The sequence below is a fragment of the Schistocerca gregaria genome, chromosome 10 (genome assembly GCF_023897955.1).
Source record: "Schistocerca gregaria isolate iqSchGreg1 chromosome 10, iqSchGreg1.2, whole genome shotgun sequence".
NCBI lineage: Eukaryota > Metazoa > Arthropoda > Insecta > Orthoptera > Acrididae > Schistocerca > Schistocerca gregaria.
The window spans coordinates 215,853,103-215,870,722 of NC_064929.1; the positions used below are offsets into that span (position 1 = coordinate 215,853,103).

General features: G+C 43.2%; 1 protein-coding gene across 2 annotated transcripts in view; it reads right to left on the bottom strand.

Annotated features, from left to right (window-relative positions):
• Positions 1-17,620, bottom strand: part of LOC126293334 (tetraspanin-31) — a 60,836-nt gene that overhangs the window by 28,258 nt on the left and 14,958 nt on the right. For both annotated transcript variants that reach the window (XM_049986523.1, XM_049986524.1), the window contains exon 3: positions 5,950-6,048. In XM_049986523.1, the coding sequence (XP_049842480.1) occupies positions 5,950-6,048 (99 nt within the window). The remainder of the gene's footprint in view (positions 1-5,949; positions 6,049-17,620) is intronic.

Here is a 17,620-nt window from a genome sequence, read left to right on the forward strand (position 1 = left end):
TACATGTGTGAGGTAGAGGCGTCCGCTAAAAGATGGCGGATCCAGTCAGAGGGGTCAAACTATATAGCGAGGGAGCTAAAAACACACACAGTAGAAGGCATAAAATTGTAGCCCATTCTAAAAACTGGAAAAACAGTGAGATAAAAGAACGTTCTTTGTTTTATAACTGACAATAAAAATCCGTTTCACAAAAGAAACTGAGGACTAGTTCAACCATCCGTGAATCGTCTGCTAATATCAAAGGCGAGGAATCAGGAAGGCTATACTCAGTACGAAGGGCCAAACGAAGGGGACATTAAACCAATATGTGGGATACTGTCAGTCTGGTTCCACAGCCACACTGTGAGGGCAGCTCACTACGCAAGGAAAAACAGTGTGTAGACGGCATAAGAGAGTGGACTCCTTCCTAGAGCTGCAGAAGGAAGAGCACCGAACTGCAGTAGTCCCTCGATTGTCCGAAGTTTATTACTGAGAGCAGTAGCGCATCAGATGTCATTCCACTTTTGGACAACGAGACACTTGATGGTTATCTGCTTATCTGCATGTGGAATCGTTAAAGGGAATTGACAGTAAGTATCTGTCTCTCCAGTCAAATGGTCACCCAGTTCATTCCCTGGGCTGCCCACACGACTCGGGACTCAGAGAAAGACAACAGAGCACGCGGCACGGCCTATGGCAGATAGAAGATCCCGGATAGCAGAGACCAAAGTGTGATGACAGTAGCATCAGTCTATATCCTGTAGGCTGCTCAGTGAATCGGGATATATTAAAACACTGCGGAGGCACTCTCGAGTAACAAAATGGTTGAGGGAGAGCTATTAATGGCTAGCATCTCTGCTGTGAACACACTACACGATCCTGACAGTAAATGGTGTTTCGTGCCAGTAAGAGACGTGAAAGCATATCCAGCCTTATCTATCGTTCTAGAATTGTTAGTGATCAGTGTAGAAGATGTCAGTACCTTGTAACTCTTCAATTCCGGAACGTACAAGGGGGGGGGGGGGTGGGGGGGGGGGGGGAGGGTTGCAGGTGGGGCAGTAAGGGTCGAGAGAAGAAATATAAGTGGCACTTTCCCATGAGTGGAGACAGAGTTCCCGACAGAGAAAAGTGCGACGCATTCCAATCGGCCGGGTATCAGGAGGGAAACACGTCCCTCATTCACAAAGAGGACGAGGTACACGGGATGGTCAGGGAATCGTCAAACGGAGATGCCATAAGAAACCGGTAGTTGGTTCCACTGTATTTGTAGAGGGGGAATCCCAGCTTCCGTGGGGAGACGGTTGACGGGACTAGTGTGAAAGGCTCCAATTGCCAGAGGCACCCCATTAGGGTCAAGTAGTTTCAGAAAGGAAGGAACCTCTGAGCCACAAACGTGACACCAATAATCTCATCTGGACAACACCAGAGTGCTATAAATATGGAGAAGAGATGCACAATCCGCACCCCGAGATGTGTCAGCCGGGAGGCAGAGAGCATTAAACTGCTGCATGTAGATGTCATCAGGTGGTGTATCGGGCAGCCGAGTCAGCTCGTTAGCAAAAAGAACGCCCAAGAAACGGGACTGTGCTACAACACCTAGGTGCTGGTCACGTAAATAAAGTTCAGGCTCAGGGTGTGTCCTGGGTTGATGGCAAAAATGCGTACCCCGCATTTCGGAGGGAGGAAACAAAGTCGTGGCCGAGGGCCGATGCAGAGATCGACAGGACGGCGCTTCGGAGCTAACGTTCGGCAGATGCTACCAAGTGGGAGCTGCACCAGATGCAAAAATCGTCAACGTACAATGCCGGGATAACCCGAGGCCAAACGGGGGCTACGAGCCCATCGACGGTGAGGAAGAGTACGACACTTGACACAGAACCCTGTGGGATACCATTCTCCTGGATCCGACAGGTGGATAACGAAGTGCCAACTCTAACCCGGTAGAGCCAGTGAGTTAAAACATCACAGATAAAAATTGAAAGGGTGCTGCAAAAGCCCCAGTCCTGGATGATACTTAAAATGTGACAGCACTAAGCGGTATCATATGCTGTATGTAGATCAAATACGGTGTCAGTAAAATCCTGTCGGATTGCTGCTTCCGATCTGAGCAAATGGTCAGTTGTAGATCACCCTTCCCGGAAGCCACACTAATACTGGGACAGAAGGCCCCGGTATTTGAGGACCCGACATAATTTGAAGTTAATCATCCTCTCACGCAGTTTACAAATTACACTGTTCAGGCTAAACGGTCGGTAACTGTCGAGAGATGCCGGGTTCTTCCCGAGCTTAAGGATGGGGAACTATGCCGTTTCCCCTTTGCCTGCGGAAGAGAACCATTAGCCAAATGCTGTTAAAGACCCCGAGCAGACGTCGCCTCTCACTAACGTCCGAGTGTTGTATCATCCAATTGTGGATGGAACCTGGCCTGAGGCCGTGTCACGTGAAGAGGTACGAGCCTGCAAGAATTCCCATTCAGTGAAGGGTTCATTTTAGGCTTCAGTTTAGTGCAGGTTGAAAGAGAAGGGGATTTCACCAACTCCTGATTTCTGCCAGAGGGAGGTAGCAGAGTAGGACTATGACCCCACACTGTCGTTCTACGAGGACTGACGGATCAGACAGCGCACCCTATAGGATAACACCCCCAACAGTTGATTGTCGCTTGCAGTCCAGAAAGCTACAAATCTTTGAGAAAACCTGCAATGAGGAGGAACTCATCCCTAGGGAGGAAACACATTGCCTGGATGCTCGCAGCATTCGTTTTTACTCTGCGTAATAAGATAGTAAGCCTTAGCACAGAGATGCTTAAAAGTGATAAGGTTGGTCTGTGGAGGGAGTTGTATAAATCACTGCAGTGCTCACTGGCAGTCCTGGATAGCAACTGCTACGTCCTCGGTCCAGCACAGTACCAGTCAATGAGGAGGTGGGGGGGCACCTGTAACTACAGGGATGACAGTGCCAGTGCCATGAAGAGTAATATCAGAGATGTCACCCCCATCACATCAACGCCTTCTGAGAAAGAAGTGCACAGCAGACAAACATTAAGGCCAACTGACTCTGTGGAATGCCCGATGTGAGAGTCACTCTGCCTTGTGGCAGCAGGGAAACAATAGGATCACAGGGTGACCAACGTAGTGAATCTAAGACAGCAGGGAAGATATCGTGAGATCGATAGCAGAGAAGGTGCTACGAGTGGCGCTCAAGTGGGTAGGGGAACTGTCACTGACGAGACATAAGTCAAAGTGTGTAATAATTCGGTCAATTAGAAAACCCCTACATGTCGAAGTGTCACTCCCTCACAGGATAGTGTGTGTTATAGTGCCTGAGGAGGAGATATAGGGGTGGGTGCTGCTGTATGAAGATAGGCAGCTCAACGTAAGGAACTGGCTTACCTGTAGAAAGGTAAACATTGCCAATGTTGATTGCTGGAGTTGTTCACACGTGCTGCTATTGCTTCCAGGTTGGTACGAAGAGGGCCCAGTCACTGATGACATCACTGCAAACCAAAGTGCAGACCCCTCTGCGTGCTATCATAGGTTCGGCACAGTTCTTACACGCCACCTGATAACTGCAAAACGTTGAAGAGTGGTCAACACGGAAGTGCGTTTCTCGAAGAGCAAGACAGAACACAGAATAAGAGGAAACGAGCTGTTCTACCGACAGGTGATGATAATATATGTTGCAATTCCACTGGCTTATAATGTGGTGAGAGTTCACGTCAGATATAAAGAAGATGAGGGTAGGACACGTCACCAGGTCAGTGGTCGTCACTGAGAGGATGGGGCGACATCTATATAAATTGGACCAATTCGGAGAGAGGAGGAGGAGTGGACAATCCCCTCCGGGATGCCGGAGAAGCCTCGAACTCGTGCTGCTGTTCTCCTCCCTCTGGAGGGAGGAGGTGTTATCAGTAGGGGAATAGGAGGCGGTGGTGTCCAGATCAGGCAAGGGCGAGCAGCTTTGCAGCTTTCAGAGACTGTGTCTCTTGTCTGACCCAAGTTTGCAGGCTTCCTATCTAGAGAATACCAGTGAGGTGTTCTCTGAGAGGGAGCCCCCAATGTAGCAGCAGCCAGAGAAGAGAATCTCTTCATTGGCAGAGGAGGAGGAGGAGGAGGAGGAGCGGTTCCTTGAGGAGAAAGGACAGTAGCTGTCGGGGGAGCAAAGAAAAGGGTGACAGGAAGGGGGGGGGGGGGGGGGGGGTAAGGAGGAGGGGAGAAAATGGAAAGATGTAGCCGAGGCAAAGATAGATGAGAGATCACAGGGTGAAGTCTGTCAAAACTTCTTCCAGGCCTCTAAGTAGATTAGACAGTCAACCATTTTTATTTCCTGGATTCCTTTTTCCTTTATATATGCTGGACACTGTACGGCGAGTGGGGAAAATTTAGACAACAGCAGTTTACACAGACAGTGGGGTGCAACAGCTCCCCCACAAGAAGAGGGCAGCCACAGTCAACCGCAGATAGCAGTGGAACCGCATCACGAGGATACGTGTCCGAATTTGAGGCAACAGAAGCAACGCGTGGGAGATGCAATGAATGGTTTGACATTGTATCTGTGTACTGTAACCACAACCTTCTCAGGCATGGTATCCCCCTCGAAGGCCAAGACGAAAGTGGAGGTGTCTACCTGCCTGTCCTCAGGACCTCTCTCGGCACGTCAGACAAAATGAACTCCACGCGGTTCCAGATTAGCCCCAAGTTCATCATCGGACTTGAGGAAAATTACACCCCGTGTCATACTGAGACACTTGTGAGGAGTGATATTCACTGGACCGTCTCCTAAACGGTTGCAGGCACAGAGGGAGGCCGATTGGCTGGCAGAAGTCTTCTTTATAAGGAGGGAGTCAGATCTCATCTTGCTTAAGAATTCAGCTTCACTGAACTTGAGCACATGTTAAAAAAAAAAAAAAGGGGGGCTCGGTGGCAATGAAAGTCTCCTCGTCAGCACCGGTACGGACCGGGAACTCGGAAAGGGTTTCGCCCCATACCAGTAGACTTGACGCTCCTCAAAGGGGAGGATAGGCTGGGAAGGCAGAAACAGGAACTGAGACAGAACTATCTCTAAGAATGGCCAGAAAGTTTAACACGTTTTGTGAGCAAAATGTCCGCCCCGGTACAACCCACTCTGGGGCTCGTCTTGTGGGTAACACTTAGCCACTGCAACGGTCACCTGTCACGAGTCGTTGCCGGGAGTTCCGGCACCCTGAAAAGGTAAGCGAACACTCCTAGGCTTTCACGAGGCATTCATAGTGCAGGTACCAGCAGTGTGTTCCTTGTGGTGTCAGGGGGCTCAGCCAGATGGGTATACAACAACCCCAGCACCTGAACTGGCTACCGAGCTGGTGACTTAGTGAGGAGGCAAAAAGGGCAATGGGAAAAGGGGGAAAGGGGGGGAGGGAGGAGGAGGAGGGGAAAACATGCCAAAGATGCTAAGGAGAATGCGGATATTACATTTAGAGATGGAGGTCAACTCCCTGAGGGGAACCAAAAAAGAAAAGTAAAAAAACTGGAGGGAAAGCAAACAAACTAAATCCGCAAGGAGGGAGGGGAAGGTAAAGCAGCCCCCAAAAAAAAGGAAGGCCTTAATATCTCGAGGACCCGTGCACACCACGCTGTGAAAAGAATAGAATAAGAGGGGTGAGCAAGGGAAGAGGGGATAGTGATGGCATAGGAAACAAGGAGTTGGGAATGCCAAATCAAAAGGGAAGGTATTCGACATAAACCAGAAGACTATCAACAGGGCTAGTGTAAAAGTTACCAGTTACTAAACGGATTCCACAATGATGGGCTGGGTACAAGAGGAGCAGCACAGAAGGGCAGACGAGACAGAACTAATGCCCAATAAAGGCACAGAAGGACTGAACAATCCGCACCCCCAAGAGGCATGAGCAAGAAAGAGAATGACTCAAATATTAGAACATGCAGCACAAAGTTCTCAGTAAACGCCCTGCCACCACTATTACACGATACGCACCTGCTTTGCGAGGTGCTGCTGCTGCTCGTGGTTGACGGCCAGGCACGCACAGGCCACGCTGAACTGCACGAGGAACAGCAGGAACAGAATCAGCATGTACTGCAGGTACCAGTCAAGGAACAGACAAATACTAAAGGCACACATTGTATATTTCCACTCATTTACAGGGCAATTATATTAATGTCCAAAAACTTCAGAAACAACAGAGGTGGCACCGAGGCAAGTAATTTAAGAAGAGACAAACGGAGTCGCAAATGTCAAGAAGTACCTCAAAAGTTGACGACAGATGACAAACACGTGACGTCAGCAGATCGTATCGGTCCGTCACACCCGATCGTCCCGCCCCGAGTCGTGTATTCCTGTTGGAGTGGCTCTCGGCCCGGGTGCGCGACTAGTGTGTGAAGCTCAGGGTTCGAGACTCGCTTCTGGCAGGCGCACTTTTACTCGGCCCCTGAGCGGGAGATGCCGGGAGCGGCAGTTTGCGATCGGCCAGTAACTCACCGGCTCCTTTCCCGGAGCAGCCACCTTACAACTCATAAAAAGAATTAATAGGTTAATATGCCAAAGAAGTGACACAAAAGTTAATGGTGACTTACTATGAGGACCAGGTACGGCCTTTTCGCTCTCTTTTGTAAATGATATTAACGATCACTATGCACAACATCACACACGGTCGACACTACATCCACACTGACTGCTTACTGTTAAAATGCATAATCCTGCTCTGTAGCTAATGTTGGCAGCGACCGTAAACATTCTGGAGCAGCACAAAGTTAGCCCACTTCCACCAATCGTAGAGGGGCCAATTAAAAGTGCATGATTAGTTTGCTTTTCATCATGTTAAGCATTTGTGTGTTTACACAAATGTAAGATTTGTTATTTTATTTAGCAGTCTTGTAGCCTGCGCTGGTTTTTAGCAAAGTACAGTACAACAAAAACTTACCATATTGCATCACAAGCAAATGAGTCTAAGCTTACAAACTGCATCATTACCAATAAATAAACTACATTTTGTTTCTAAACAATGCCTGTAAATAAAAAAAGAGGAGGGTCACAATGGGAAAAAGAAACAAAAAAACAAAAAAAAATATAGCTTTACCTTGGTTACAGCAAGGATAATAATTTTGCAACTTCTACATTTACAACACGTCTCATTCATAAAAGGTGTTCGAAAACTGCACGGTTTACTCGAATGAAGGTATTGCATCTCTCACTTTATGTCTGAGACCAATCACTGCAAGTCACCTAGGGGTGTGCCACGTTCAACATTCCTCATCCATTTTCAGGGTATTTTCCAACATTTGAACCATATGTGTCTTACATTAAATTACTTGTGTCAGCATCATCTATGTCGCTTCGGCAGTTTTTGTACATTAATAACAATCACCCTGCATATAAGTAATGCACCACATTTCATTGAAAAATTAGAATTATATAACCTTGCCAAAATTTTGGGTGAAATTGAAGTAGTCAGCAGAAGAAAGTACTAACACTTAATTTAGTGAGGATTAGTCCAATCACGCAATCTGTCATGTTTTTGATAGCTCTGCATGCTGGATTGAAGTTGATGTGTATGTTCCACTAAAATGTGCTGTTTACTCCACAAATAGTTTTGTCTTATTGTATTTAGTTTCCAGTCTTCGAATTTAACCAAACACATAAAATGTAGAACTCGTGGGATAGCACTGTCTCTTGACACAACTTTTCAATCATAACATAATTTTGCATGCACGTGCCCAGACAGACAGACAGGCACAGACACAGACACAGACACAGACACAGACACAGACACACACACAAAACCACAAACTCGTGTGCACTCAAATTAGCATACATATTATATATGTTCTACATTACATGTTCAATGGCCATGCTTCAAACTGGAAAATTAACATTTAAAAAAACTATTAGTGGGCACACACCTCTCAGCTTCCAGTCTTCCCAGTGTACAAGCTGACACAGTCCCTTGTACTATCTTTGCTCTCAGTACGTATGTGAAAAAGTCACAAAGCAAACTCACATTGTGTGGATAAAGGACACTGACACAATTTCCAGATGCAAAACAGGACAAAGTGAGTGAAATTCACAAAGACATTTTTGGGCTTTCAGGAAGGAGTTAAGAGTGCAATGATGGAGCTCGTACAAATATGTACAGTTGTGTTGTTGTGGTCTTCAGTCCTGAGACTGGTTTGATGCAGCTCTGCATGCTAATCTATCCTGTGCAAGCTTCTTCATCTCCCAGTGCCTACTGCAGCCTACATCCTTCTGAATCTGCTTAGCGTATTCATCTCTTGGTCTCCGTCTACGATTTTTACCCTCCACACTACCCTCCAGAACTAAACTGGTGATCCCTTGATGGCTCAGAACATGTCCTACCAACCGATCCCTTCTTCTGGTCAAGTTGTGCCACAAACTTCTCTTCTCCCCAATCCTATTCAATACTTCCTCATTAGTTATGTGATCTACCCATCTAATCTTCAGCATTCTTCTGTAGTACCATATTTCGAAAGCTTCTATTCTCTTCTTGTCCAAACTATTTATCGTCCATGCCTCACTTCCATACATGGCTACACTCCATACAAATACTTTCAGAAATGACTTCCTGACTTAAATCTATACTCGATGTTAACAAATTTCTCTTCTTCAGAAACGCTTTCCTTCCCATTGGCAGTCTACATTTTATATCCTCTCTACTTCGACCATCCTCAGTTATTTTGCTCCCCAAATACCAAAATTCTTTTACTACTTTATGTGCCTCATTTCCTAATATAATTCCCTCAGCATCACCCGACTTAATTCGACTACATTCCATTATCCTCATTTTGCTTTTGCTGATGTTCATCTTATATCCTCCTTTCAAGACACTATCCATTCCATTCAACTGCTCTTCCAAGTCCTTTGCTGTCTCTGACAGAATTACGATGTCATCGGCGAACCTCAAAGTTTTTATTTCTTCTCCATGGATTTTAATACCTACCCCGAATTTTTCTTTTGTGTCCTTTACTGCTTGCTCAATATACAGATTAAATAACATCGGGGAGAGGCTACAACCCTGTCTCACTCCCTTCCCAACCACTGCCTCCCTTTCATGCCCCTCGATCCTTGTAACTCCCATCTGGTTTCTGTACAAATTGTAAATAGCCTTTCGCTCCCTGTATTTTACCCCTGCCACCTTTAGAATTTGAAAGAGTATTCCAGTCAACGTTGTCAAAAGCTTTCTCTAAGTCTACGAATGCTAGAAACGTAGGTTTGCCTTTCCTTAATCTTTCTTCCAAGATAAGTCGTGAGGTCAGTATTGCCTCACGTGTTCCATTGGAGATATCAATATGTTCTTATTTTCAGTCCAAAGACTGGTTTGGTGCAGCTGTCCATGTTACTCTATCCTACAAAATTCTCTCCATGCATGTATAACTCTTAGTACTTTTTTTCCCTTCAAATTTAATGTTTCTTCACGTACAATCACCTAGTTGCTTTTTCGCATTTGTTTTAAAAAGAATTTTAAAATCTATTTTGTTGAAGCTGAAGACAAGGGACTCATACAGCAGTCGAAATGATGTGTTGCGTTACTATGTGTTCTTTGTTACTGCTTATTTTCGTGCTTGAGTGAGACCCCACAATGAAATTTTCATTCTGCAGCAGAGTGTGCTCCGATATGAAACTTTCCTGGCAGATTAAAACTGTGTCAGACTGAGGCTCAAACTCAGTACCTTTGCTTTTTGTGTCATCTACCTAGCAAGCTACCGGAGCATGACTCAGGGCCTGTCCTCACCTCTTTACTTGTGCCAGTACCTCATCTTCTACATTCCAAAATTCAATTTTTTTTTTACAGAAGGCCTCCTGCAAAACTTGCAGGACTAGCATTCTCAGAAGAGAGGATATTGTCTGGGGGTTGTTTCCACAATGAAATTTTCAATCTACAGTGGAATGAGTTCATTTCAGTCAATAGTTTGGACACGGGGAAGTTACGCATAGATTCAGATTTCTTAAATAAGGTTCCTTTTCTTGGGATTCAAACACTTTCTGCCTTAGTAGCAAAGAGTCTACGGAAAATTTAAGGAGACACACGGTATGGCAGAAAGAGGAGTTAAGTTAATGTAAGATTTCAGGAGACTTAATAGCTGATAAAGATCACCAGACATAGTACCCTGAATGTGAAAAAAAAAGGTGCATTCAGACATTCTGTTTATTCCGCTATACAGTAGTACTTAAATTTCTATATTTGTTAAGAAAAATGACTAGTCCAATATCATGTGTACTTTGTACAATATGTGATACACAGGATAAACAAATAAAAACAAATACAATACAATACAAATGTCGAAAGTAAAAAAATGGAGTGCAGGGAGGGGAAGGGGACATGCTGAAATCACTTGACATTTTGATGTTACCCTCATACAGTATCCACCCTCACGCCAGCAGTGAAGCACAAGCATAAGCAGCAATGAACAAAATGCAGTGACAGGATGCATCTTCTTGAGCACAGCTTCCTTGTCAATTTCAACAAAGAAGATCTTAAAATCCTTCTTAAACAAACGGGAAAAAACTGGAGGGCGTGCTTGAAGAAACACTAAATTCAAAAAACTGAGGACCAACTTAATATCTACTGCAACCTCCACCCATTTGAAGCTGCTCAATTGTAGTCGAGCCCCAGTTCCCCTCTACAGTTTTTGTCCCTCTCACGCCCTTCCACTACCAAACTTGTGAATCTGTGATATTGTGCCAGAATTTCTCCACTTTGTTACAGAGCCTAGTCGTAAGTTACCTAATCTACCTATAAAATATTCAGTATTTTTCTGTAGTGTCACATTTGGAAATCTTTTGTTCTCTTCTAGCCTGTACCAACTGTCGACCACATTTCAGTTTAATATAAGACAACACTTTAAAAAAAAAGGGGGGGGGGGGGGGGGGAGTCCCGATACTTAATTTCATATTAGACGATAGCATAGTTCTCCCAATTTCCAGTCCACATTTGATTTTGTCTCTGTTTCTATCATCAGTTATTCTGCTGCAGAAATGTACAAATACTGACTTTTTTTCTACTCAAGCAGTTACTCTCTAAACAGCACAGTGGGCAAAAAACCACTTTGGCATTCATTATTTTCCAATTCACTGTACAGTTACGCCGCTTCTCGTGGCACATTCGCCGGCTCCCCAAATCGACTATCACATTCTGACCGGAACTAGATGTCATTTCACACAACATATTACAACTCATCACAATCTTCATTGCAGATGTGCGAGATAAAGATTCTGACTTTTGTGCTAAAAATGAATTTCCGTTTTCCTCACCACTTCTCTTTATTTACCTGTAACTACCTACCTGTTACACAAGCTGATGTGCTGCCAACATACAAGTGGTATGTGGCAAAATGAACTGTCACTTATTCTATTTTTTCAAGTTTACTCTTAAGTTTGAGGCGACAAGTGCTCCAGCAGAAATATTTCAAAATTAATGTATCGAAAATTTTCTAAACTATATAATTATAAATTAAGGTCGTGTTAAAGACTGATTTCTTCTGATGCACTCTACCATATTCATACAAAATCCATAATTAAAAGAAACGTACAAACACCAAACAAGAAATTTTAAAAAAAGCAGGTTGTTGACTGTTAACAAAAATTAGGTGAGCTACTGACAAGAACAGCATATTGGTTCTAGAAATGCAGGATGTGTCAGCAGGGTAACAACACTGAAGTTTTACAGGCAAAAAGCGTCTGCTAGTGCTCTCATTATGAAGCACTGGATGAATATAAATCAACTGGTATACACCCTGAACTGTGTGTCATACAGTCCTATAACTTTGTAGGTACGTTCAGTGGTAACTGTCTGCAGAGTGTGTTGCAAATAGAGATAATGATAAAGTAGTAGTAAATTAAAATGTCATACCTGATGAAGTTTGACTGCACGAACAGGAAAATGTGGTGATATTTCTTTTTCCTTTCATAAAATTGTGGAGAATGCAATAAAAAGTTCTGTTTTGTTTGAAATTCCACGCAAAGTTGGTTGGAAGTTGCTAAGTGCTCTCATTCTCAAATACTAGACAAATGACGTCTCTATTTGCGTGCTGTCAGTTACACGGCCTCAAAACAAACACACAGTTTCTAACTGTAACACTAGTTAACCTAATATTAAATCTCTTATCAAGTGGAATACAACAGTTTAAAATTGGAAATCGAAGTTTTGCTGCCGTTACACTGCAGTACCGGGTTCCAGGATAGGGTTTCAGTAATACAGACTAGCCACACGAGAAGCCCAGCTGACCCCATATAGTGAGCAGGACGAGGCGTCTGCAACCACTGGGAGCCCCGAGATGGCAGGTGGAAGCTTCCCAGGGTCAAAGTCAGACCAGATGGGGTGGAGGCACACCCGGCCCACAGCTTGGCCAGCTATTGGAAGATGTACAGTTTGTAGGAATGGGAGAAAATACGACTCGCCATCACGGTGGAGTGCTTTCCGAGAAAAACATTTTCGGCACGAATACGGGGCCCATTTAGCCCAGGATGAGGATGAGGATGGTGCGACACTCTTAAGAAAGTTACTGCTAAAAAGAGGTGATTGGCAGTAAGGACAGTGTGAGTCGACCAATTGTTTCCGGAGACACGTGATGGTAAACTTTGCAGGAAGAACTGTTCCAACTGTGGGAGACACTACCATCAGACTTCAGCAAAACTCAGTTTTGTGAACCTGATCACATCTGGAACAATCTGAAGAACGCTTAGTAGGTGGTCACTGCATAACTGCACAGTTCCGTAGTTCAAAATATTTAGTACTGTTTAACTGTGTCCTCACACATTTTGTAATTAATGATTCTGAGTAACTTTAATAAGCAAGATAGTTACTGCCCTCAATCTGACCTCCATTCAATACATCATCTGGTTTGTAGTAACGTGTTTGACACTTTCACTGCAGAAGATCCATAAACAGCAATTCATAATGCCCTCAAGACAGGGGAATTTGGAGCTTACAGTCCATTTAACAGTAAATCAGCAGTGGCTGGCAGAATTTTGTTACTTTCGCATCTAAATCCAGGAAATGTAAGCACAGATACATATGATGTTCATTTGTACACAGGCAAGTGTGGGAGGCTAGCAACTACGGGACAATCCTTCAACAAGATACAAATATTATGACACACACAAAACCTGAAATTAAGTCCAATTTCACTGTTATTAACTTTTAAAAATACTCACTCGATGCAGTTGAGAGCCTGAAAAAATCTGTACCCAGCAGAAATATAAGACATGAGGATTTGCAGATAGAAGAGGTTAAGATTGGAAAAAATTTGGGATTAAATCACGATAGTAACGTCAGTGAAGAGGAACAAATGACAAAACTGTAGAATTGATTAAAGAAATCCCTTTGCAATGTGAATGCTGTCACAGAGAGGTGATGTGGAAAAAAATGACCTACTTACTTTCACTATGTAATGCCGTATGGGATCATGTTTTAATAAATGAAAAGCACCAGCTTGCTTTTGTTCTACAATATTACTTTTATTGTTAACCGGTTTTCGGCTTACAAGGCCTGTGAACAGTATTTGACGAGACAACTACAAGGGGTGTTAAACATGGACAGTAATACAAGTACCAGTTAAAAGGAAGCCTTAACTATTGAAACTACAGTCTATGTGGAATACAAAGACAACTTCAACAAAACAACTTAATGAATACAGGGAAATAGGAATATGTAGGAAGAGAGAGTGTGGGAAGTAATGAACAACAAAGATGATTATATGAAGTTTAGGAGAGGGGACGTTTTGACCTGTGTCTGGTCATGTAGGATAAGATCTGCACTGTGAGCAAGATGTTTGTTAATGTCCAGGGCTTCCAGCAGGTTGAGTTTATGGCCTTTGTTTGCTAAGTACGTGGGACACTGGCTGGTAGTTGTGACCCTCACTCAGTACATGCTCAGCAAATGCAGAGTCTGAATTCTGCAACCTCCAGCTGCGTTCATGTTCAGCCAGCCTAGTTGATATATCTCTGCCTGATTGACCAATGTGAAAATTTGTCACAATCAGGACAGGTGATTTTGTATACCCCACTGTTGGCTAATAACTTAGTAGGAAAGCCTATACTTGCAGGATTTCAGTGCTTTGCCTACAATCTGTGATACCTGACCTAGAAATGGAAGTGTACATGATTTCTTGCAGACAGTGGATGGGGAAGCAGGTGGGGCATAGTATTACTTCACTTAGCAAATGAAGGCCATAAACTCAACCTGCTGGAAGCCCTGGACATTAACAAACATCTTGCTCACAGTGCAGATCTCGTCCTAAATGACCAGACACAGCTCAACACTTCCCCTCTCCTAAACTTCATATAATCATCTTTGTTGTTCATTACCTCCCACACACTCTCTTCCTACATATTCCTATTTCCTGGTATTCATTAAGTTGTTTTGTTGTAGTTGTCTTTGTATTCCACATAGACTGTAGTTTCAATAGTTAAGGCTTCCTTTTAACTGGTACTTGTATTACTTTCCATGTTTAACACCCCTTGTAGTTGTCTCATCAAATACTGTTCATATTTTACTTTGCTCATTTATTTAACGAAAACTGTTACACAGCCACTGCTTTGATTATAATGTTAATGTTAAATTGCAGTACCACCAACTCTCAAACTGTAGGTTCCCTCAAACAACTCCATTTTGTGCATTTATTTATTTCTGTTATTGATATTGCTTTAAGTTCCTTATGTATTCTGTATTTACACTGATAACGGTCTCTTCTTTTAATTGGTTGTGAATCACTCTCCATGTTCCATACCTCCTGATACAGCCTTGTCTAGTACTAATTTTATTTTATTTTATTAGCTTTGTCTATTAATAGAGACTTATGTAGGCATGCTATTCCTATTTTGTGCTTAAGGTTTTACTGTCCACTCCACTGTTATTTATATACTGTTCAGTTTTTACTTTTTCATTGCAAAGATGTTACTTACTGTATATTTCTACTTCAGTCTAGATGTGTTGCTTCTCTTCCAATGTTGATTGCTAACATTTAACTTCTTTGGTGATAAGACTCAGTCAATGTCTGAAGATGGCCTTGTAGTAAGCTGAAAACCGGTTAACAATAAAAGTAATACTGTAGAACAAAAGCAAACTGGTGCTTTTCATTTATTATAATGTTGTTCTACTAAGAACCAATGGAAGATTCTGTTAATATGATCATGTTTTAGGTTAACAACTAAAAGAAGACATGACAATTTTCTGTGTCCAAAAGCACATAATATATATCACTATATTTGAGGAGTGAATTCAAGAACACCCTGCAGAAGACTGAACAAAGCAATTAATTTGGTCACTTCTCTTACAAGGTGTTGAGCTCAGATCATGCGAACAATAGCTAAAGTAAGAACAATCTCTATCCACATTCAACCACAAAAATGTACATTCAGGGTGGCAGCACTGTCATCAAAAGATTTCTCATAGATTTTCAGACTGAAATTCCAAATTTACCTGCACCAAGTTTTTTTGTATGCAAGGGCAAATATTTACTAGTTTTCACAGCAGCAACTTAAGTTATTTGAGCAGCCACATCACACACTACAAATTATTCCAAGGTTAAATAAAATATACAATTTTAACAAGAATCTCGTTTGTCACAACCTCTTGTCATCCCTAGAGATTAGACTGAATTTAGTTTTCATTCCACAGACCCAAAAATTAGATGATTCTCATGTGTGTGGAACATGTGAGAAAGTATACAATAGAAAACATTGACCGTCTGAATACAATTCTCACTTCCCCCGATCGTTTATTAGGTGACTGTCATGATACTTAAATATGTTACAGGAAACTGGAACTGCTAGTATTTACAGAATTAATATACTGTCAGAATGAAACATAGCTATGTACTTTTAATAAATTTATCATGCACGAAATTCCCAACCTTGACTATTTCGACCAAGTGCTGTCAAAACTGAAATCTGACAAGACATTTTTACTTAAGCTCATCCAACAGTCCCTGTTAAGATATTCATCTACAGGGTAGAAGTATTTGCCTAACAAAAAGTCCTTCAAACACTCTTTAAACTGAGATACACCTGAAACCTATTTGCAATTTACTGAAAATTGTGTGTTCCTGAATACTGGACCCTTTTTTGGACCAAGGTAATTGATTTTAGGTCTTCATGTAGATTGTTCTTATTCCTAGTAACGATACTGTGTATTGAGCTATTGGATGGAAACAGGGAAACATTATCTGCAACATTTTCATTAAAGAACAAATATACTGACAAGCAGTGGTACAATATTCAGTTTCTTGAACAGATCGCTACATGACTTACTTGAATTTTTCAGTACAAATAAAGTCTTATTACATGCTTTTGCTTGGTTTAATGAGTTACCCCAGAATACAGCCCCATATGACACAATAGAATGAAATTCAGGCAGCAGTAGCCGACTGCAACAGATAAGTAAACCGCTTTTGTGACATTTACGAGTTCCTAACCAGGAGCGAATTTTATATCATCTGTGTGCTTTAATAGTTTAGTTTCTTGAGTTTCTGTGTGTAAATTTAAAATCTAATAGCCACAGTTCTTGCATTTTCGTTTGCGTCAGAAAGTAAATCGATTCTGTGATGTATTACAAGTTCCTTATCAGGGGCAAACTATTTAGTTTCACCTAAGTGCTTCGGTAGTTAGGTTCTCGAATATCGGCGTATTACTAGACACAGTTTGTGCATTTTCGCCAGGGTCTAGAGTAGAGTAGCGCAGCACGTCATGATAGTCCATTTATCTGCATAGTTTAATTTTTTACAGTCTTTGGTACAGACAGGGACTGCGATTGTTGTGTGCGGATGTGAGCCGAGTCGGTCAAGGGGGAGGTCGCCCGGGGCGAAGCAGGCAGTGAAATACTTCCCAGGCGGGTGCACATAAGGCCTCCCCGGTTTGTCTGACAAACAGGTTCCAGGTGCCGTCTGTGGCTGACACTGACGCCAAGCAGCATGCTGTCGCCTGTCCTGTTTCAGAGGAAACCACTCAGCCTGCAAGATCCGGGCAATCGCAGAGGGTGGGACTATTGGTAGTTGGGAGCCCCAACGTTAGGTCCGTTATGGGGGCCCTGAGGGACTTGGCTGAGAAGGATGGTAAGAAAACCAATGTGCACTCCGTGTGCATACCGGGTGGAGTCATTCCAGATATGGAAAAGGTCGTCTTAGTGCCATGAAGAGCACAGGTGAAGCCAGCTGCAGGTGGTGGCTCACATCGGTACCAACTATGTGTGTCACTTTGGATCAGAAGAGATCCTCTCTGGTTTCGAGCGGCTAACAGAAGTGGTAAAGGCTGCCAGTCTTGCTTGCAAGATAAAAGCAGAGCTGACCTCTTGCAGCATATTCGACAGGACCAATTGCGGACCTCTGGTACAGAGCCGAGTGGAGGGTCCGAATCAGAGGCTCAGACGGTTCTGCGACCGTGTAGGCTACAGATTCCTCAACTTGCGCCAAAGGGTGGTCGAGTTTTGGGTTCCGCTGAATAACTCAGGTGTCCACTATACGTAGGAGGCGGCTACAAGGGTAGCAGGGGCTGTGTGGCGTGAACTGGGCGGTTTTTTTAGGTTAGAGGGTCTCGGGAAAACACAAGATGGGCTTCAGTCACAAAGGGTGCAGGCTGAACACACTAAGAACATAGATACATGAACCATTGGTATAACAGTTGTAAATTGTCATAGCTG